This window comes from Aquarana catesbeiana, linkage group LG03 (genome assembly GCF_042186555.1).
Source record: "Aquarana catesbeiana isolate 2022-GZ linkage group LG03, ASM4218655v1, whole genome shotgun sequence".
Classification (NCBI taxonomy): domain Eukaryota; kingdom Metazoa; phylum Chordata; class Amphibia; order Anura; family Ranidae; genus Aquarana; species Aquarana catesbeiana.
In genome coordinates, this window is record NC_133326.1 from 283,816,627 (window position 1) to 283,840,422 (window position 23,796).

Consider the following 23,796-nt stretch of genomic DNA (forward strand, 5'->3'; position numbering starts at 1 on the left):
CCTGGTTGCCACCACACACGCTTGACACCATCTGAACCAAATAAGTTTATCTTGGTCTCATCAGACCACAGGAAATGGTTCCAGTAATCCATGTCCTTAGTCTGCTTGTCTTCAACAAACTGTTTGCTGGCTTTCTTGTACATAGTCTTCAGAAGAGGCTTCCTTCTGGGATGACAGCCATGCAGACCGATTTGATGCAGTGTGTGGCGTATGGTCTGAGCACTGAAAAGCTGACCCCCCCTCCCCCCCTTCAACCTCTGCAGCAATGCTGGCAGCACTCATACGTCTATTTCCCAAAAACAACCTCTGGATATGCCGCTCAGCGCGTGCACTCCACTTATTTGGTCGACCATGGCGGGGCCTGTTCTGAGTGGAACCTGTCCTGTTAAACCGCTGTATGGTCTTGGCAACCATGCTGCAGCTCAGTTTCAGGGTCTTGGCAATCTTCTTATAGCCTAGGCCATCTTTTTGTAGAGCAGCAATTCTTTTTTTCAGATCCTCAGAGAGTTCTTTGCCATGAGGTGCCATGTTGAACTGCCAGTGACCAGTATGAGAGAGTGAGAGCGATAACACCAAATTTAACACTCCTGCTCCCCATTCACACCTGAGACCTTGTAACTCTAATGAGTCACATGACACTGGGAGGGAAAATGGCTAATTGGGCCCAATTTGGACATTTTCACTTAGGGGTGTACTCACTTTTGTTGCCAGCGGTTAGTGGCTGTGTGTTGAGTTATTTTGAGAGGACAGCAAATTTACACTTATACAAGCTGTACACATACTACTTTACATTGTAGCAAAGTGTCATTTCTTCAGTGCTGTCACATAAAAATATATAATAAAATATACAAAAATTTGAGTGGTGTACTCACTTTTGTGAGATACTGTATCTGTATGTATATATGTGTGTATGTATGTGTGTGTGTGTGTGTGTGTGTATATATATATATATATATATATATATATATATATATATATATATATATATACATTTTACATTCACCAAACAATTGCCGGTTATGTGTGTGTGTGTGGGAGGGGGGGGGAGCAAGGGTAGGAGGGAAAGGGTATGCAGCGTAAGTCCTATGTATGTAAATTAAGTTTGTTAAGGTGTAAGTGGAAAGCCCAAGGTCATTTATAAACAATTCAGAGGTTATTCTTTATTGCTGGTGGATAAAATGAGTAAAGCTTTAAAGAAAAAATGATGTTTTTTTGCATTTTTAGAACTGTAAACTTGAGTAACAATTTTCTGAAAACTATCAATTCCATCGGCCCCAGGGATTACTATGTAGGATGACAATGGGTAAATAATGGAAGCACAAGCAACTATCTTTCTTTGGATTAAACTCTATTCAAAGTATGTGCTCTTCTTGCAGCAAACAAGCAGTTTAGAGGAAGCCAAACAGCTACTGATTCAGCAGAAGCTTGAGCTGCAGGGTAAGCTTGAGGGCTCTACTACAGCTCTTCAGCAGGAGAAGAAACTACAGCAGACCTTAAAAGATGAAATGAAAAGGAAGGAAGACGAATGGAAAAAGCAGCATATAGAGCTGCAGAATAAACTGGTAAGTCACCAATGTCCCTAGCACATCTGAAATAAGTATTATATGTAATCTGGTTGTCTACTAAATTCGCTAGGTTAAAACATTACTTCATAAAATATGCCTCCAGTGGTGCTTAGCTGTGAATACATTTACCATGTTTTAGAAGAAATCAATGCAGTTGCTCCTTCCAAATAACTTGTGTTCTTCTCATTTTGCTCTTTTTCTATGCAACAAATTAGACTACAGAAACAAAGGAAAAAGAGGAGCAGAGGAAGAAACATGAAGAGAATGAGTCAAAGCTCAATATGCAGATCACTGCTTTAAATGAGAATCTCGCTACTTTGAAGAAAGAATGGCAGAGTAGTCAGCGTAGAGTCAGTGAGTTGGAAAAGCAGACTGATGACCTTCGAGGAGAGATTGCAGTGCTAGAGGCAACGGTCCAAAATAACCAGGATGAGAGACGTGCGCTTCTAGAAAGGTGGGTTCTATGCCATTTTTCTGGGTAACTTTCACCACACATTATCTGAAGATAAAGTTTTGTTAACCTTTATATTAGAGGGGGAGAATGGAAGATGCATTCATTCAAGGACTGCAGTGTTCTGTGCGCGTATTACTCAAACAACCATTTACATTACCCTCATGTAATATGTCCTGCATCTGTCATCCAATGTTTCGCTACAGTGAGTGACTTCCTTCTTATATTCCTAGAGGTATCTCTACATAGATTTTGTAAGTTCCAAAAATGCTTTGACAAAACCAAACCATAAATTAAGCTCATGGCAATCTGATTGCTTGTTTTTTTAGAACAGCCATTCTCTACCTGGTTCCGTGGAAGCCTAAAGCTTCCTCCAGAGGTTGCTAGGTGTTCCTTGAGTTTTGGCTGATTGACCTCCTAATTGATGGTGCCTGCATAATTCCAGGGCCAACACCACTTAGCAGAGGCAGCTGCATGACACCAATTATCTTTTTAGCTGTCTGTAAGGGTGGCATCCTGACCACCACTGCAAAGACAGACATTTATCCTACTGGCTGTGAATGTAAATGGAATTTTGCCCGTTGACCTGAACTGGTTTTAATAAGTGCTCCCCAACACCAGAAAAATATTTTAAGGTTTCTGGGATACAAAGGTTTAGAGAGGCTGATTTAAAAGGTAAAACCTTATTGATTGCAGTGGGCAGCAGCTACAGTTCTTTTGCTCCAATCTTAGTTGAATTATCTTGATGATGTGGGGTTTATATTCCAGTAAAATATTGGTGAAGTTAAAGTGGAATGCTAGGCACACATTTATTCTAGCTTTGGATGGAATGGGGAAGAGTTAGAAGCGTTTTTTTTTTATTTTTTATTTTTTTTTTTACTTTTCTGCTTCTTTACCTGCCTACTTCCTGTACTAGAAGCACAGCAGAAAATGAGAAGAAATCTTGACAAAGTGAAGACAAATCCTGCTACTGACAGTTGTCCCTTTTCTGATTTCCTCTGTTTCAGTGATACTGCGATAGTTTGGGTTCACCAGTTGCTCTCCCACCCTAAGGAGTGTCATTTAGGCATTCTGGGCAACCAAGGCTACACTAAATATGATGTGCAGTATTCACAGTGTAGTGTACACTTTCTGCATCTGTAAGATGCTGAGAGTAGGAACCAAGTGGTGAGAAAGTGTAACTCCAGGGCTCATGCGTAGGAGTTAAAGTATAACTAAAGTCTTTTTTTCTTTATCATACATCATGGGACACAGAGCCATAGTTATTAACTTAATGAGTATATAGGCACCTTCAGGTGATAGACACTGGCATACCCAATCCAGAAAGTTCACTCCCTATATAACCCCTCCTCCTTCCAGGAGTACCTCAGTTTTTTCGCCAGTGTCTAAGGTGTTGTTCACAAGTGAAGATGTGCTCTGAAGAGCTCCAAGCTGGAGGGATCCCATGCTGGATTTAAACAGCCTCCATAGACCGGATCCATCCAAAGTGCCACTAAGGCCAAGGTGGTGGTACCCGGGCCTCGCTTAAGAAGAACAAGGTTTTGCCTGTAATGCCTCTCTTTGTAGGGCTGGACCCCAGGACCCAGGACTTTTTTGGTCATGCTACATTACCTAAAGTTTTCCTGAGAGGTGCTATACAGGTCCAAGGCAGTGGACCCCCCCCTATATTAGGGACTTGGTCCTTGAAGGTTTGCTAATGCAGCCCGCCGTGATGGGTGAAGTTTGGATCTGTCTGTTACAGCAGTATCCTGCAGCGAGGAAAAGGTAAGGGAAGAAGCCTAGGAACTTTAAAAAGTTCACCTATGCTTTTTTCTTACATAAAGTAAAAATGTTTTCATGCCTAAAGTCTCCACTAGAGGGAGTAAATACATACCTTAGTATGTTGCTTCTTAGTCAGCTCAGAAGTCCCAGCTAAACAGCACGTGTGTGGTCTCAAAAGCCAGGGGGTATCCTCATCCTGAACATTTCAGGCAGCGCTTTTTTTCATCTAGAGTCTATCTATATTTCCCCATAGAAGGTTTTTTAAACCTCCCGCCGTCCAGCCCTCCCTTGCCTCCCCTCTCGCTCAAGGAGCGTGTCAGCTATCCGTGCGCGGACTAGGGCTAATTAAAACCAGAGGGGGACGTTGATTGATGGAGGGGGCGTGGCTAAGGCGCAGCGCCGTGTGCAGGACGTAAGTATAGGCCGCAGGCGCTGGGGACAGAGACAGACGCTCACATCTTACAGCTGCGGCGAACACACAGGACACAAGATCACTGGGGGCTCGTAAGGGATGCAGGCATTTCCACTACAGGAAATAACATTGATAACAACTAAGGCTAAACTTTATTAGCATTGTCTTTTGCTAAACTATTTTGCTCAGCGAGTTGTGCATTTACTTAGTGTCTCTGTTTTTTGTGCTCAGCACTATGGCTCCCACTAAAGACACCCCAAAGGTACCAAAAATTCCACCCCCAGGCACTATGAACTCGAGTCGTGTCTCCACACTGTCATCCTCACCTGAGATACCATATATGGCAAGCCAGGGTGAGTCATTGGGACCAATTGGTGGTGCAACTGCTTCTTACATTTCAGCCCCTGTATACGTGACTGAAAATGCGTTTTCCTCCACCCTGCAGGGCTTAGAAGGAAGATTAGCAACTTTAATTGCATCTTCTATCCAAAAGGATAGGAAGCGTGTTAGATCCCCCTCCCCCACCTCAGACCCCTTTCCAAGAGAACAGTGGGTAGAGGATGAGGGGTTACGCTCAGGAGATCAGTAAGAAGGGCAAACCGTTTACTCCTCTGCAGAGGAAAACAACGGTGGATGAACCTTTTTCAGCCTCGCAATCCAAGAAATTGCTCATACAATCTCTTATGGGGCGTACACACGGTCGGACTTTTCGACTGGACTGGTCTGCCGGACGCTGACGGACCAAATCCGGCGGACAATCCGATCGTGTGTGGGCTTCACCGGACCTTCAGCGGACTTTTCCTGCCCGCTAGGGCAGTTATTGGCTACTGGCTATCAACTTCCTTATTTTAGTCCGGTGTACGTCATCACGTACGAATCCGTCAGACTTTGGTGTGATCGTGTGTAGGCAAGTCTGTTCGTTAGAAAGTCCATCAAAAGTCCGCTGGAAAGTTTGTCGGACCAGTCCGGTCGAAAAGTCCGCCTGTGTGTACGCAGGATTACAGAGATGCTTCGTGGCTCTTTCAAGCTACCTCTAGCAGAGTCAGCTGATAGTTCTGTTTCTTCTTTAGGCTCCTTAAAACCTTCACAGCCTTTGCATGCGTTTTCTGTACATGCATTATTAGAAAAGCTTATTTATACTGAATGGGATCACCCAGATAAGCATTTTCTCCCTCCAAAGAGATTCACAGCACTGTATCCTATGGAGGAGAAATTCACCAAAAGATGGAAGGTACCAGCAGTTGATGCTGCGATTTCCAGTGTGAATAATAATCTAACTTGTCCAGTGGACAATGCTCAAATGCTTAAATCCAACTGATAAAAGATTGGAATTTCTCTTAAAATCCTCTTTTTCCTTGGCAGGTGGGGTTACTCAGCCTGCAGTCGCTGCAATAGGCATCTGTCAGTCCGTAAGGGACCAGTTTAGACAGGCCCTTAAAGAGGTCCCTGCACAACAGGCCCGCGATTTGGCCAAACTACCAAAGGCGCTATGTTTTGCCATAGACGCCATGAAAGATTCTATTCACCAGGGGTCCCGCCTTGCGCTTGTGCTAGTACACATGCGTAGGACCCTGTGGTTAAAAAATTGGTCAGCCGAAGCACCTTGCAAAAGACTTCTGACTAGTTTCCCTTTTCATGGGGATTGACTATTTGGGGAGGATTTGGACAAATACATCCAAACGATTTTTAGTGGGAAGGGTACTCTTTTACCAGTCAAAAGAAAGTATAAACGTCCTTCATTTAAACAGACCCTTTCCCCTGTGCCAGGGGCATGCGCCTCTAGGCAGTGGCGACGGCCTCCACCGTCAAGACTCTAGAGGAAAGCCTCAGGGTCAGGCCCAGGCACAGAAAAAGACTTGGGGCCGGAAATCTGCAAAGCAGAATACTAAAGTCTCATTATGAAGAGGCGCCCTTCCTCACCAGATTGGGGGGAATGCTTCTGCAATACTCAGAAGTCTGGCAAGAGGAAATTCAGGACAGATGGGTCATCTCCACGGTGCCTCTAGGATACAAACTAGAATTTCGGTAGTTTCCACCGTCTTGTTTTCTGAGATCAAACGTTCCCAAAGACCCAGAGAAAAGACAATCTCTGTTTCAGGCATTAGACCGATTACTAGCTCAGGGGGTGATCATACAGATCCCCACAGAAGAGCAAGGTTTGGGGTTTTATTCAAACCTCTTTACGGTACCAAAACCAAATGGAGATGTCAGACCCATTCTAGATCTAAAGAATTTAAATCGGTTCCTGAAGATCCGCTCCTTTCGCATGGAGTAGATCAGGTTAGTAGTTTCTATCCTACAAGGAGGAGAACTTCTGGCATCTTATCAACATCAGGGATGCAATTCTGCATGTCCCTATATCTCCCGCTCACCAAAGGTTTCTGCGGTTCGAAGTAGAACAGCAGCACTTTCCGTTTTGTAGCCTTGCCCTTCGGGCTAGCCACAGCACCCCTGGTGTTCACAAAAGTACTGGCGCAACCTCTAGCCAGATTAAGGGCACAGGGCATAACAGTTTTGGCGTACCTAGACGATCTATTGCTAATAGACCAAACGGTGGCTCGTTTGGAGAAAAGTGTACGCATTACAACCAACTGCCTGAAAAATCTGGGTTTAAAACCATTAAAAAGCTAGAGTATTTGGGTCTTATCATAGATACAGCCCAGAAAAATGTGTTCTTGCCTCAGACAAAATTCAACTCCATAAGAGAGTGGGTGCGGATGTTCGGTCAGGTCAAAAGGAGATCCCTCCATTCGCCTTAGCATGAGGTTGTTAGGAGAGATGGTGGCTTCATTCAAGACTGTTGCAAAACAGTATCCTGTCTGCTTGGAACAAAATGATCCAAGCTTTAGACTTACCAATGTGGCTGTCCCCAAGGGTGTCCCAAAGCCTCAATTGGTGGTTACTAACCCAGAATCTGCTGAAAGGAAAATCCTTCAGACCAGTTATCTGCAAAGTGGTAACGACAGACGCCAGCCTTTCAGGCTGGGAAGCAGTACTAGAGAAGACAACTGTCCAGGGACAGTGGTCAAGATCCAAAAGAGCCTTGCCCATCAATATCCTAGAGATTCGGGCAGTGCGTCTCATTCTGAAGGCCTGCACTTCCAGGTTATGGGATTGTCCTGTCAGTATCCAATCCGACAATGCCACAGCGGTGGCATATATCAATCACCAAAGGGGCACCAAGAGTCTTGCAGCGCAGACAGAGGTGAACCATATTCTAACTTGGGCAGAAAGGAATATTCCGTGCCTATCGGCAGTCTTCATTCCAGGAATAGAGAATTGGCAGGCGGACTACTTGAGTCGCTAGCAGTTATTCTCAGGGGAATGGTCTCTTCACCCTGATATTTTTCAGGCTGTTTGCCAAAGATGGGGACTCTGGACGTAGATCTTCTAGCATCAAGATTCAACATGCAGTTAGTCAACTTTGTGTCCAGGACAAGGGATCCATTCGCATGCGGAACAGATGTGTTGGTGACCCCGTGGGATCAGTTCTCACTGATCTATGCATTTCCCCCTATTCAATTACTGCCTCGACTTCTTTGCAGGATCAAGCTGGAAAGAAAGCCGGTAATTCTGGTAGCACCAGCATGGCCCAGAAGGTCATGGTATGCAGAAATCGTAAAGATGGCAGTGGAGGATCCATGGTCCCTTCCACTACGGCCAGACCTACTCTCACAGGGGCCGATATTCTATCCTACCTTACGAGCGCTAAATTTAACGGCTTGGCTATTGAAACCCACATTCTGAAGAAACGTGGGCTTTCCGAGTCAGTTATCTCTACTTTAATGCGAGGAAGCCGGCTTCCAGAACTTAATATTATAGAGTCTGGAGGGCTTATGTTTCCTGGTGTGAATCCAAGGGTTGGCACCCTCGGAGGTATATCATAGGCAGAATTCTTGCCTTTCTACAATTAGGGGTAGAGATGAAGTTGGCCTTGAGTACTATTAAAGGCCAGGTCTCAGCTTTATCGGTCTTATTTCAAAGACCGCTTGCTACACATTCTTTAGTCCGGGGTTTTATGCAAGGGGTGATGCGGATTAATCCGCCAGTTAGATCACCTTTGAACCCTTGGAACTTGAACTTAGTTTTGTCATTGTTACAAAAACAGCCATTTGAACCAATACAGCATATTCCCTTAGTCCTTCTGACAAGGAAGCTGGTGTTCTTGGTTGCTATATGCTCAGCAAGGAGGGTTTCGGAATTGGCTGCTCCTTCTTGTAAAGAGCAATTTTTGATTATTCATGAGGACAGAGTGGTGTTACACCCTCGTCTAGATTTTTTGCCAAAAGTGGTCTCAGGTTTACACCTGAACCAAGATATTGTCCTGCCATCGTTTTTCCAAAACCATGTTCCAGGGAAGAAAAGTCATTAGATTGTCTTGATGTGGTGAGAGCGGTCAAAGTCTATTTAAAGACGACTGCTCAGATTCAGAAGACTGATGTCTTATTTATTCTGCCAGAGGGTCCTAAGAAAGGACAGGCAGCATCGAATTCCACTGTCACTAAGTGGATTCGGCAAGTTATAATTCAGACTTATGATTTAAGGAATAAGATTACCCCTTTTCAAGTCAAAGCGCACTCTACCAGGTTGGTTAGTGCTTCTTGGGCAGTGCGTCACCAGGCCTCCATCTGTAAGGCCGCAACTTGGTCTTCAGTAGTACATACATTCACCATATTTTATCAGGTGGATGTAAGGAGGCATGAGGTTATTGCCTTCGGGCGCAGTGTGCTGCAGGCAGCAGTATAAGTCCTCAAGTTTGGGGGTAGTTTTGGATAGAGCAGAGAGAGATTAGAATGGTGTCAGTTTTTATTGCTGTCTATGCCCCTGCTGTGGACATTCACCCTATTTGTCCTGTTTACCATTATTGAAAGTAAAAGAAAAAGAAAATCTCAATTTTGGGATGTCCCCAGAAAAATTATAGAGGGGAAATCTTCCAATGGGGCACTAGTTCTGGTGACCTGGGCGGTCCTCAAGTAACTACTTAATTTGCGGGGATTTCCTCTCACTTCCTGTTTGGCTATGGGACAGGATGTGAAGGAAAATCTCTGCAATAAGACACGGTGGAAAAGAAAAAAAAAAAATCTGACGGGTTATAACACTTCTCTACTTTATCCAAAACGAAAAAAAGTTTTGCTTGTAGTTCTACTTTAAATCATCACTGGCTCCCATGGCCAAAGAAAGAATGTGTCTGGTACAGAAGAACTGGAGAAGAAGGTGGGGATGGGCATGGACCTTGCATCTCTGGAGGATGATGGGCTCTTCCATAATAAAAGGATGTGACTCATAAAGATGTACAATAAGTAAAATCTATGGGCTCCTTGGTGTAACCAAAGAGGATTTTGAAGTAGACAATTTTTCGTATGTTATCTACCAAATAGTAGGGCACTAAGTGGGAGTCCATGTTGGAGAGTTAATGTGGATCTGGGTTCCGTTTTATTTTTAATTTTATATTTGGTGGTATCAAGGTCACATTGCAAAAAAAGGCATAATTTTAATTTATTTATGAGAGAGGACCAGATAAGATGCAATAATGATATAAGCAGACATGACACTGAATAAATAAGCATTATCTGAGACTTAGTAAACTATTCAAAGAGAATTCTTTGAGTTTTAAACACTTGCAATAGATAATCCAATCAGTTTTTAAAGTCTATGCAAAAAAAAAAAAAAAATCCTTGATTGCAAGTGAAAGCAATGGAGAAAGAGAGAAAAGGAGCAGAGCTCACAGCCAAAATCAAAGAATAGAAAGATTAGAGGAGGAAGGGACAAACCGAGGCAACTAGGAAGAGGCAGGGGGAGAGGGAACAGTCACCAGCCCAATATTAGTCCACGAATAGTGACCTGGGGTCACACGGTATAAGTAGATTTTTATACTACTGAGAATTTACGAAGTCTGCCCAATAGTACCAGGTACTTCTAAATTTTTCATCACAATAGTCACTGTTGGCTTCTCCACCTGGGCTCTTATTTAATCTAAACAAATATATATTTCTGTGTACTCTATTGACGCATCTTAAAGTATACCCAAGAACAGAAGTCTTTATTGCAACTTACCAGTCAGCTAGACCAGGACGACAAAATTCTCAGGTGTTCTGAGGTTCCCAAGAGGGAACTGAACAGCAGAGGTACTGTGTCATCAGTTCACTACAAGAAGTTATGGGCTCACTGCATTTAACAGAATTTAAAAGAAATGTAAAGAAATGTATTGCTCTGGTATACATATAGTAAAAATAATCAGTAGCTTCTTTGAAATTACCGTATTTATTGGCGTATAACATGCACTTTTTTCCCCTGAAAATAGAGGGCAAACAGTGCCTGCGTGTTATACGCTGATAAAATGTTTTACCAATAGGGAGCGGGGATCAGGCGGTCCGCCCCGGGAGCCACCCATTGGGGGTTGTCAGGCTGGCCACCGCGTCTCTCCTGGCCCTGGGACAGCATTGCCTGCATAGTCTAAAGTTGAGAAAAAAATCACTTGCCAGCCCTTTCTCATACACCGCTCCTCCTGTGTTAATGTCATTGTAAAACGAAGCTTCTAAATATCTCAATAGCCCAGTTTTTTCTGGCTGCTCTCCTCTTCCCACGCCTCCTCCTCCCATGCCTCCTTCTCCGGGTGTAGCTTTAGATTGGAGGAGGAGAGTGGTCGCATGACCATCTATTTAACGTCAGAGGCAAGCAGTCACGTGACCAGGTCAGTGAAGAAAAATGAGCTAATGAGGTATATGGAAGCTTTGTTTTACAATATGAGTGACACAGTAGGAGCAGTGTGGAAGGGGCTCACAGTGATTGTTTTCTTAACTAGAGTATTCTGGGAGTGAAGGGGGGCTGTGTACTGGATGGCGGGAGTGTGTACTGTGCAGGGGGGGGGCTGTATACTGGATGGGGGGCTGTGTACTGTGCAGGGGGGGCTGTATACTGGATAGGGGGCTGTATACTGGGGAAGGGGCTGTATACTGGATGGTGGGCTGTGTACTGTGCAGGGGGAGGGGGACTGTGTACTGTAAAGGGGGCAGTGAAAACATGTTTTCCTTAAACTTCCCTCTTAAAATGGGGGTGCGTGTTATACGCCGATAAATACAGTACCTAAGATTCAAACATGAATTCTTAACTTATTTCATCTTTTGTTAGGTATCTGAAAAGTGAGGGAGAAATTGAAAAGCTGCAAGCCAAAATTGTTGAACTACGGAAGAAGGTAGATGAAACCACTTACGCCATGGAGGAGCTTGGTAGAGAAAATCAGTCACTACAGGTAAGACTTTGACTGCTTGGACACTGTCTTACAATAAGTCAAGTTAGGTAAAGAGATTTTTAAAAGTGATTTTCCTGGTTTCCGAATTCTGTGTTAAGACTATTAAGAATAGGTCTGTTTCTACATATTGATTTGTATTGAATTAAACCTTCAGTAAAAAAAATTAAAAAATAATTGCAGGTGGACATCTTTTTATTGTAGAAGAGGCATTTTATAGAAGACTGCCTATTCTCAGTCTTTTATTAAATGTACACAGAGCTGTGTATGCCAGGTCAGCATACATTCTCGGTGCAGGGCCAATGTGCCAAGATGAATGACTCCCGTGCACGTGTGCGGGAGTCACATCATCTTCCATCAGCAAATCAAAAGGCCTGTTAAACCAACACCCAGAGGAAACCCAGGGAGATGACGGCAGCCAGAGCAGGATTTAACAGTCACTTCACTGGAACAAAGGTGAGCATTCTGCGCTTTAACTGTATCAGGTAAAATGCACTGCTTTTCTATTTTCCTAATGACATCTCCCAAGAGGTTTCAAACAGTTTCTTTTTCACATCACAGATAAAACACAGTCAGGCCCTTAACAGGAAGTGGACAGAGGACCATGAAGTACAAAACTGCATGGAGTGTGGCAAAAATTTCTCTGTAACAATAAGAAGGGTAAGTGATAATATTTCCTTACACTTATGGTACAAAAACACTCCAAATGGGTGGTGCGTACATGTATGTAGGCTCTAGCGAACTACAGCAGACATCCAGCATAAACTGATCTGGATGATCTCTACTGTTTTGATTAGGAATCTCCTCCTTCTCCTTGGCTACTTCCAGGCACAACCTGACACCATCTAATATTTGTAAGCTGCTTAGTAGTGTAGTATAACTGTGAAGCATGGAGCAGTTCTTATTTGAAGAAAAAGGCAAAATTACCTGTAAACTTCTGGCAAGCGACTATTCTTGTTTTTCTTTTTTGTTGTTTTTCTTTTTCTTATCAACAATGCCTCACCTGCTTGTCAAAGATGACACACAAACCTCCTGTTTTTTTTATGATCAGTCAGTGACATCTAATGCAAAATGGGGCATTAACTATTACTGTTCTATGCATTATACAAATAATTAATACAGCCACACTAAATTGAAAAGAAAGAACAGTTCTAGAGCTTTTCATTTAAAAGTTTTTTTTGGCATCGATACCTTTCAGTTTCTGAGACACATTGAATTAGACTTTGGTGGTGTCCTAAATTCTGCCATGGACACTCCTTACCCATAAGTAATTCATCTATATTTCAGGGCTAACTGTGTCATGTGATTGATATCTACTGTCCATAGATGTCTCTTTTCAGTCCCCAAACAATCTGTATAAACTGGTGACTTTTGGCTTGTTAAGGAGGAATGATGAACCATCTCTGAATGTGCATTTAAGTTTCTGTTTAGAAAGATCAGAATGTTGGCATTTTTCTTAAAGACTCTTTCACACACTTTTTTCAGATGGATCAAGACTGAGCCACAATGTATGTCTTTGGGTGGGCGGATCTAAACGGATAATCATCCATTTATATCTGAATACAACCCTGACCGTTCAGGTCCTCTTTTATTTTAAATAGAACAGGGAGCATCCTTTTCTATTTAGACAGATCTGAATGGATGTAATTGGATGCCATCCGTTTACACCTGTTACCTTTTATGTCCATTTATAGACAAGAAACATTTCTTGTTTATAGTTTTGTCACCTATGATTGGCTTCTGCAACAACTAAAAAAAAAAAAAAAGGATGCAAAAACGGATGTTGACTCATGTGAACTGAAATACAAACTGATCTGAACTGAAGATGGATGTACCAACTGATGTAAACTGAATCTGTTTTTTATTAGCAAAAAAAAATGACTGAATGGATGACTCCCTTATGAAATTCCCTTATATTACGTTTTTTAGAAACTTGTACACAGAAACTAGTTTAAACATTCTGATTGAGTTTCCCACTTCCTCTTTCTGCTTTTCTTCACGACCCATCAGTTAATTTGAAGCTTTTCATAAATCACCAGTAGATCATCAGCCCACCTCAATCAAACATTTGTTGATGTTGGAAAGTCTAGGGTCTGGCTTGCACATTTTATCTCAGCTCTTGCTTGAGTGAGTAATAGGTTGTCGTTACTTAGTTTCTTAGTTCAGCACTTTACACTATAATTGCTTTTATACCCTATATTGCCAAACTTTTGTGGACACCTGACCATCACACCTATATAGGCTTGTTGGACATCCCTTTCCAAAATCATATGCATCAATATAGAGCTGCACTTGCAACTATAAAAACCTAAATTCTTCTCAAAAGGCTTGCCACAAGATTCTTCTAATTCTTTTTACAAGATTCTTTCTAATTGTACATCACAGGACACAGATGACTTTATATTCGTGACTATTTGTGATTTCCTACCACCTTCAGGTGAATGGACACTGACCAAAAAAAAAAGCAGGAATCCCTGCCCAGGTATAACCCCTTTCAGCTCAGCTAAGCCTCGGTTTGTAGCCAGTGTCTTTAGGTAATGGATGTTCCTACAGATTTTTCTCTTTAAAGAGAAACTGCAGTCTGCTCACATAATATGTAATAAAAAACATCTTTGCCATTCTGAAGCTTCCCTCCAACCACTTTGCATATTATTTTATATATACTGTGATTCTGTACTTGCCAAATATGCTGCAGAAATCTCCCTCCACTGAGTCTGGCTGCAATAATTTTAACTGTGAGCAGCTGAAGCTACGGCCTGTTTACTTCCTGGATTTACACAGAGGCACGCCTCCACCGCTGCAGCTCTCATTGGCCCTCTTTTGACTCATCCCCACTCCATTCCTGGCAAACGGGAGTGAGAGAGAGCACTGTGCATGATGTCATAAGCCTAGGCTTTTTTACAGACAAGAAACAGGAAGTGGGCTGTGTAAGGTATTAACTACCAGAAAAAAAATGTTTTACTATCCAAAGTTAAAACAAGGAGTGCAGAGGATTTAATAGATGGAAAAATTAAAAAATGACTGAAGTTCCACTTTAAAGATTTTCTTGCACAGGCCTAGTTCCCAATTTTTCTGGCCTGTTCTGACGCCCTTGATAGGATAGAGGAGGGCTTCATCCTAACCCAGAGAAGGTGTTTTCATGTCAAAGCATTTTGGCTGTTGACCTGGTCATTTCCTACTTGAATAAGACCCTGACATTACTGGTGGAGGGCCTGGTCTTTAAAGACCCCTTGGATAAGAGGCTAGATGCCCTCTTATTGCATCCTTCTCTCTGGTAAAAGTGGCTCTGCAGCCTGCAGTGACTGCAGTTGGAGTTTGCTAAGCCCTATTTCTCCAATTTAGAAAATCAGAGCCTGAGGATCCTGCATTATGACTGCTTCTGGAGCATTTTGTTAGAGCCGTGAATTTCTTGGCAGATGCCTTGAAAGATTCAATATGGCAGCTTTAAAAGGTGGGCACCATATCTGTCCACATGAGTGGGATCCTATGGCATAAGTGTTGAAGCAAATCATGAGGCTTCCCTTTGAGGGCAAATGCTTGTTTGGACCATACTTGGATGCCTTCATTTGGAGGGTGACTGTGGGTAAAAACACTCCTACCCCTAAAAGAGAAGCTGAAGGTAACCGGTCAGAAATCCAAGAAGAGTTTCTTTAGTAAGGACTAGCCTCGGGCTCCCTGTCCCTGGCAAGAAGAAGTGGATCCCCAATCCTCAAGTTCCAGAGGCATATCCTTTGCACGGTGATTGGGTGCACCCCCCTCGCATGGGTGATGGAACGTTTATTGGCTGCCTGGACTCAGGAAGTCATAGACGACTGCAGCATGGTGTCCAGAGGCAACAAGCTGGAGTTTTTCTGCTTTTACCCCTCCATGCTTTATGGACTCCATGGTATTTTTGGATCCACAAAAAGAGCAGTTTTGTTTGCGGCCATACAAAAACTGCTGTCCCAAAGGGTCATCACACCTCTGCTGTGCTGAGGAGAGGTCTCGCTGCTTCTAATCCAACCTGTTCATGGTTCCCAAGCCAAATATCGTAGTCTGGCCTTTTCTGGATCCTAATGCCGCGTACATCCGACCGGACTTTCCGTGAGAGTAGACTGTGACTGTCTTTCCGATGGAGTTCCGACGGAGTTCCTCTGAAACGGACTTGCCTACACACGATCACACCAAAGCCCATTCGTTTAGAATGCGATGACGTACGATGGGACTAGAAAGAGGAAGTTCAATAGCCAGTAGCCAATAGCTGCCCTTGCGTTGTTTTTGGTCCGTCGGACTAGCATACAGACGAACGGTTTTCCCGATAAAAGGTATTGAGTCTGTTGGAAAGATTTGAAACATGTTCTATTTCTAGGTCCATCATAATTTTAGAAAGAAAAAGTCATATGAAGCCCACACATGATCAGAATGTCCGACGGAATGATTCCGTCGGACCTTTTCTGCCGGAAAGTCCGGTCGTGTGGTTGCCTCACCAGCAGTTTCTGCGATTCACAGTGGTAAATTGACACTATCAGTTTGGGGGTTTGCCTTTTGGTCTGTCCGACCAGTGAGGTCATAACAAAGGGAGTGGAGCCCCATAAAAGCAAAGCTGCCTGCCCTTTACTGACTTCATTGGTCAGACCTAACAGCTGCCTTCAGACCTGCCCACCCCGACATCATCATTCAATTTTGACAGCTTCCTCTCTTCCCGTGCAGCTGTGAATACCACTTCTTTGCCTGTCAATTTTGTGAACTGTGCCTGATGCTTTACACTGCCACTTTACTGCAGGTCCTGCTTGACTGCCTTGGCTGCTGTACCCCTTGGTATGCTATGCTGGTTTCTGCATGCTGTTCATCCAGTATTTTACATGTACTGTAAATGTGCTATTGTCAATAAATATGATTTCAATACAATTTTACTAACTCCAGCACCCTCTCTTCTGTTTCTTATATTGCCTTTGGAGATCCTTCCCAGATCTTTACTGAGGAGCTGCGAGAGTTCACTGAACCTTTTGTAGCACCTCTCCCATTTTCCCTCTATGGACTATTTTTGATGCACTTTGGACATATGCCAGGAGCTTGAAGTCAGCAGTACACGCTCCATGTACACATTTTTTAAATTCAGTTACCAATCAATATCCTGGCTGGTATTTAGGCTAATACATCTCACTCTAATACACTGGTCTGTTTACCTTCGGGGTCTCTTTGTCAAGGTGCAGTCAGACGATGCCGCAGCTGTGATAAACCTCCATCAAGAAGGGGACAGGAAGTCGCACTGTTCTGGAAGAAAGGAGCCTGATGGTGTCTTGGGCAGAACTTCACATTCCAGTCCTCTCTACCATACAAATTGACAGGCAAATTTCTCAGCCATTAGCAGCTGAATCTGGGAGAATGTATCCTTCACCCAGAGGTGTTCACAGAGATTTCCACAGAGATTACTTTGTGCTGGGGTTTGCCAGATGTTTTGCCAGATGTGGATCTCTTGGAGTCCAGATTCAACAGAAAACTAGACCAGTTTATTTCCCGAACCAGGGATCCTCAGGCGTTTGTGGTAGATGGATTCGTGATTCCTTGGGATCAGTTTTCCTTAATCTATGCCTTCCCTCAAGTACAGCTTCTTCTTTGCCTATTGTGCAGGATAAAGGTGGAGGGCATTATGGTGATTCTGCTTGCATTGGCTTGGCCAAGAAGAACATGATATGCAGACATTGTAAGTCTTTTGACAGACAAGCTGTGGGCTCTTCTAGATCAGCTATATTTGCTGTTGCAGGGTCCAATCTTCCATCCTGCTACGGTCACTTGCTTTGATAGCATGGCAGTTGAAGCCTGAGTTCTGAGGGATAGGGGGTCTCTGTTTCTTTAATGCCCCTAGGAATTTGACCTTCCGGAAGTTGTACATGGAAAGCTTGTACATGGAAAGCTTAATTCACCTGGTGTGAGGCTCATAAGTGTCATCCCTGACAGTATGTGGTGGGCCACACTTTGGCTTTTCTTCAGCTTGGTGTGAAGATATTTCTGGCTTTAAGTACCACCTGTATTGCCTTATCTCTTTGACCATCCTTAAGAAATTCCCTTATTGCTCCTAAAGTGTAAGTTGGTCTTTTTGATGGCTTATACCACAGCTTGCAGGTCTTTGATGTTGGCTGTGCTTTCTTGCAAGGAACAGTTTTTGGTTCTTCACTAGGAGGCCTTGGTTTCTTTGTTCCACCTGAATCAGAACATGTGGCCATCTTTTTGTCTTAATCCTAAGCATCCCAAGGAAAAAGTGCTTTACTCTTTGGATGTTGTTTAAACTGTGCAAGTTTATCTGAAGTCTACAACTTTGTTTTAACAGTCTGATTCCCTGTTTGTGCTACTTGAGGGCCCTTGTAAGGGTCAGTCTGCTTCTTGATTCACTATTTCTAGGGAGGTTCATTAGCCCATTTTGCAGGCCTATGGTATCAGAAGCAAGGTTCCTCCTTTCTGAGACAAGGCCCATTCCACCATGAGCGTCAGTGTTTTCTGGACTATTAAGCATCAAGCTTATGTTCACATTGTTAGCTGCTCTTCTCTTCACATGTTTGCCAAGTTGTACCAAGTAGATATTTATGCTTCTGCGGATGCCAGTTTTGGGAGGAAGGTCTGCGGGCAGCTTTGTAGTGGGGTTCCCCCTGTTCTGTTTTTGAGTTTTGTGCATGTTGGCCTTGAATATAAGTCGTTTGTGTCCTGTAATGTACGATTTAAGAAATTGGAATTTTTTTGGTTTGCCGGTAATATCCTTTTTTTTTTTTTTTTTTTGGAGTGCATCACAGGACAGAAATTCTTCTCCCTCCTCTCTGTTCCTCACTGATACAAAACGAAGGCTTGGCTAAGCTGGGTGGCTGTTTATGCCTGGGCTTGCCCATTTTTGGCCAGTGTTTATTCACCTGAAAGTGGCTGCATATAACTTAAGTAGTCATGAATATGATACCTTTTGTATCTTGTCATGTACTCCAAGAAAGAATTTCATAGGTAAAAATCTAAATATACTAATGTTTGCCAATAGAGATTGCAAGGCCGTTTGCTTGATTTTACGCACCTGGTTTTGGACTACAATGTCCAACAAGCTCATATAGGTGTGATGGTCAGGTTTCCACAAATAATTGGCCTTGCATTTTAGTGCTGCTAAATATATAGGTAAATATTTAGTTTCTGGGGTTGAATCATACCTTTCAACTTGCATATATGCTCTGGCCATGTTTGGTGGGTTTCCTCCAGATAAATACTGGCAGGTTTATTGACTTTCACCCAAATTGCATCTACTGTGTACATATGAGTGATAGAGTGACTAATGTGTGAGCTCTTCTAGGGGATAGGGACTGCTGAGAATTAATCTATTTGTAAACTTTGTCTATATACATTCTTATAAGTACAGTATCTCACAAAGGCGAGTACATCCCTCACATTTTTGTAAATATTTTATTATTTCTTTTCATGTTACAACACTGAAGAAATGATACTCTGCTACAATGTAAAGTAGTGAGTGTACAGCTTGTATAACAGTCTACATTTGCTGTTCCCTAAAAATAACTCCACACACAGCCATTAATGTCTAAACCGCTGGCAACAAAAGTGAGTACACTCCTAAGTGAAAATGTCCAAATTGGGCCCAAAGTGTCAATATTTTGTGTGGCCACCATTTTCCAGCGCTGCCTTAACCCTCTTGGGCATGGAGTTCACCAGAGTTTCACAGGTTGCCACTGGAGTCCTCTTCTACTCCTCCATGACGACATCACGGAGCTGATGGATGTTAGAGACCTTGCGCTCCTCCACCTTCCGTTTGAGGATGCCCCACAGATGCTCAATAGGATTTAAGTCTGAAAACATGCTTGGCCAGTCCATCACCTTTTACCCTCAGTTTCCTTAGCAAGGCATTGGTCATCTTGGAGGTATGTTTGGGGTCGTTATCATGTCGGAATACTGCCCTGTGGCCCAGTCTCTAAAGGGAGGGAATCATGCTCTGCTTCAGTATGTCACAGTACATGTTGGCATTCATGGTTCCCTCAATGAACTGTAGCCCCCCAGTGCCGGCAGCACTCATGCAGCCCCAGACCATGACACTCCCACCACCATGCTTGACTGTAGTCAAGACAAACTTGTCTTTGTACTCCTTACCTGGTTGCCACCACACATGCTTGACACCATCTGAACCAAATAAGTTTATCTTGGTCTCATCAGACCACAGGACATGTTTCCAGTAATCCATGTCCTTAGTCTGTTTGTCTTCAGTAAACTGTTTGGGTGCATCATCTTTAGAAGAGGCTCCCTTCTGGGACGACAGCCATGCAGACCAATTTGATACAGTGTGCAGCGTATGGTCTGAGCACTGACAGGCTGACCCCCCCCATCCCTTCAACCTCTGCAGCAATGCTGGCAGCACTCTCACGTCTATTTCCCAAAGACAACCTCTGGATATGAAGCTGAGCACGTGCACTCAACTTGGTCTACCATGGCAAGGCCTCTTCTGAGTGGAACCTGTCCTGTTAAAGCGCTGTATGGTCTTGGTCACCATGCTGCAGCTCAGTTTCAGGATCTTGGCAATCTACTTATAGCCTAGGCCATCTTTATGTAGAGTAACAATTCTTTTTTCCAGATCCTCAGAGAGTTCTTTGCCATGAGGTGCCATGTTGAACTTTCAATGACCAGTATGAGCGAGTGAGAGCGATAACACCAAATTTAACACACCTGCTCCCCATTCACACCTGAGACCTTGTAACACAGAGTCACATGACACCGGGGAGGGAAAATGGCTAATTGGACCCATTTTGGACATTTTCACTTAGGAGAGTACTCACTTTTGTTGTTATAGGTTTAGACATTAATGGCTGTGTGTTGAGTTATTTTAATGGGGGACCGCAAATTTATACTGTTATACAAGCTGTACACTTGTACTACTTTACATTGTTGTCAAATGAAAAAATATAATAAAATATTTTAAAAATGTGAGGGGTATACTCACTTTTGTGAGATTCTGTAAATAAATGTGTAGCCAGTGCATTGGTATACCACAAGTGCTATAAAATAAACTGCCTTTGTTTTGTTTTCAGCACCACTGTAGACACTGTGGAAATATCTTCTGTGCAGAATGTTCCGCAAAGAATGCCTTAACGCCTTCCTCCAAGAAGCCAGTCCGTGTTTGTAATACATGTTTTAATGACTTGCAAGGATAGTAGCTGCTCCCTACTCAGATCCCTCCAAATTACATTTAGTATTTTTTTGTTTTTTTTGTTATTGCACTTCATAAAGCACTCAAAGTACTTACTCCTTTGGATGAAGATTGTACAATTTGACAACACAAAATCCTTTTGAAATGTTTTATTGATACAAAGTAAAATTATTGTATTTTTCATGAAAGCCAAGCTTGAGGGCATCCTTCTTCTTTTTCCCCGCACATCCCTTTTCTGTTAGCTGCCATCTCCGTTATGTTTGGCTGCCTGTAAATAGTAGGCTGACAGAGAAGTAACTATGTATTTTTTATACATAAATTGACAGTAAACCAGGAATCACATAAGTCTGAAGTTAGGTTTTTGTTGCCTAATGGCAAAGCTGTAAAACTATGGAAGGATCTATTTTTTTAATGACCATACCCCTAAGTAAGCAGTGTTGTACATCAGTGTTTCTAGTTGTGCATGCTTACACATTGAGGACAAATGAATGCTCCCAAACCCCTCCAAAGTCACTTATCACTTTTCTATTTATCATTTGTACTAACGCAGATCAGTATTTGTGTACTTGCCTGAGTATTGAAAACCTTCCTTGCATCTGTGATATTTTACAGTTATGACTCTTTCCTCATTTGAATTGAAGTTACAGAGATTGGTCTTTAAAAGCCAACTCCACTGGCCAAATATTTTTATATATTCTATCTTCATGCCGTTATTTTGCCACATGTTAGCATAGTAGATATATATGTATTATGTGACTAACAACTGGGCAAAGTTCAGTACTTGAACATTAAGCAATGGCGCCAAAGTGCACCTGTCCTCTCTTTAGAACTATTTTTTGTGGGATTTTACAGTAGTATTTCATTTCCCATGAAAATAACAATTATTCGAAATTCCCAGAAACAAAATAATTGTGTACTATAGATTGTGTAATATTTTTTTCTAGAGTGCTTTTTTTTTTTTTTAATCTTTTTAAACATTTGTCATCTAATAAGCGCTGGAAGATGATTGCAAAGGACTTTGAACTCAGATGTGTTAAATTGTAGGCGTAATACTTAAGGACACAGGCGTGTTTTCCAGTTTATAGATGCAAGATAAATGTTTCTTTTTACCCATAATTGCCTACCATCACCATGTTCAGATTTAAAGCAATACAATTCTGACCACACTTAAAGCCCAGTTGAATGGCAGATGCATCCAGTATTGATTAGAGTTTGGCTGGGTTCACATATGTCCGCTGCGAATTATTATTGTCCGTTTTCACTGAGAAAAAAAAAGCATTTCTTCAGCAGTTCAGGTGCGTTTTTGATGTGGTTCTGAATTTGCAAGGCTCAAGACTGGATTTCAGTGCTGGCCAAAAGGGTGTCAACTCCTGTACTAGGAGAGCAATCTGTGCTGAAACTCTGAACACGTGCGATTCAGAAGCGTTTCCATAAAATCAAAGAGCCTGAAATTCGCACCTGAACCAGATGCCAGTACTCAGAAAATGCACAGGACTTTTTTTTTTTTTTTTTTTTTTTTTGCACTGCAGATGCACCACATATATGTGAACAGCTTCAATGGAAATCAATGTTATTTTGCATGCTATGCAAATCGGATGCAGTTCACAACGTATCCAGTTCGCATATATGTGAAACAAGCCTTAAACTCCAGGCAAACAACTAAACACACAGATAACGAGCATATATGGAAACTGTTTTACCTGCCAAATAATTTTGTATGTCTATACATCCAGTTCTGAGATTTACATAGCTGTGCAAGACACTCTGCATTCTCCTTCTGTCAGGGTGACACTTGTTAGTACATGAGCATTGCGGCAGAACTGACTGGCTCCTTATACTCCCAGTCTGAGCTCAGTTGCACAGAGACTGTAAGTGGCTGGTACAAAGTCAAATTCAGGTATACTGCTTACATTAAAATACATTCATGATGAATTATTAAAGAGCTGAATTTATTTTTATTTTTATATATGACTGGAAGCTTTGCATAGATATCTGTTATTGTTTGTAGTAATCTCTAATTGTTCCACGAGCCCAAACTAAACCCCCCCCCCTGCTTATGCTGCAGAGAAGGTCTGTTGTTGCCTGTTGGCAAAGCTCATTCTTCCTGCTGAATGAGGGGCTCTAGATCTGACTCAGCAGAGGGTGGTTGGACCTCTGCTTGAACACAGATCCATTTTTTTTTTAATAACTACAATTGGGCTTTACACTTTGCTGCTGATGATAATGCCCTAGTTAAAGTGGACTTGCTCATATCATAAACCCAGTACTAGGAATGAAAAAGCTAATTCTTAAGGTTTACCTTGGAGATAGTCAAACATGCCAAGAAAAGCATAACTCCAGACAAAAAAAATAACTCTTTGGATAATGATATGGCCATATAGGTTTTTGTATTAAAATGCCAACACTACAAATTAGCAGTATGTCCTTATCATCAGTTCCCAACTGTCTTTTTTTCCAGGCGAGATTTTATTTTATTGGAAGCTGTGCAATAATAATGACAGATCATAGTACTTGTATCATCATAGGTGCACCTAATAGATTGGTGGGGATGTGTGAATCAAAAAAGGTGACTGAAGAGAAATAAAAAAAAAATTGACACTAACAACAATTGAAATATATGTAATTGAACTTTGTGTTTAGCTATTTGGCTTGGTGTTCTTCTTTGTCATGATTCACATCTGAATAAGCACGGTCTATTCTCTGCTTCTGAATTTATTCTTTTTTTATAGATGCCCTAAGCGAACATGTTCAGAATGTGTTTTGTCAGAAAACTTCCACGGCCATTGAACTGCCTGTATCATATTCTGCTGCCTCCGTGTGCAATGCCGAGAGTTTATGAGGCTGGAAAGCTGTTCCTGACATTGAGAGCTGTTAGTCATAGCGTGTTAAATACATCCAAGCCTTGTGCATCGCCTTAACTTTATCTTTATTAGGCATCATGAATATATCTCATCAGAGGTCAGAGTAAGGCATGGAAGTAAACACACTTTCTTTCCTGCTTTTTATTCATTTACAATTTCTTTAAAGGGAGAGGCTACAGCTAGTAAAATGAACTGGCACATATTATTGTTATTATTTCAGGTACTTGTATAGCGCTGTCAGTTTACGCAGCGCTTTACATATACATTGTACATTCACATCAGTCCCTAGCCTCAAGTTTACAATCCAAGGTCCCTAACTCACATTCATACTTATACTAGGGCC

General features: G+C 42.3%; 1 protein-coding gene across 3 annotated transcripts in view; it reads left to right on the forward strand.

Annotated features, from left to right (window-relative positions):
- The window catches only part of LOC141132124 (early endosome antigen 1-like), a 186,968-nt gene extending 164,436 nt beyond the window's left edge, over window positions 1-22,532 (forward strand). For all 3 annotated transcript variants that reach the window (XM_073620180.1, XM_073620181.1, XM_073620183.1), the window contains 5 exons: window positions 1,377-1,562; window positions 1,781-2,019; window positions 11,318-11,438; window positions 11,997-12,095; window positions 20,474-22,532. In XM_073620180.1, coding sequence (XP_073476281.1) covers window positions 1,377-1,562; window positions 1,781-2,019; window positions 11,318-11,438; window positions 11,997-12,095; window positions 20,474-20,596 — 768 coding nt within the window. In that variant the 3' untranslated portion in view covers window positions 20,597-22,532. The remainder of the gene's footprint in view (window positions 1-1,376; window positions 1,563-1,780; window positions 2,020-11,317; window positions 11,439-11,996; window positions 12,096-20,473) is intronic.
- The last annotated feature ends 1,264 nt before the right edge of the window (window positions 22,533-23,796 follow it).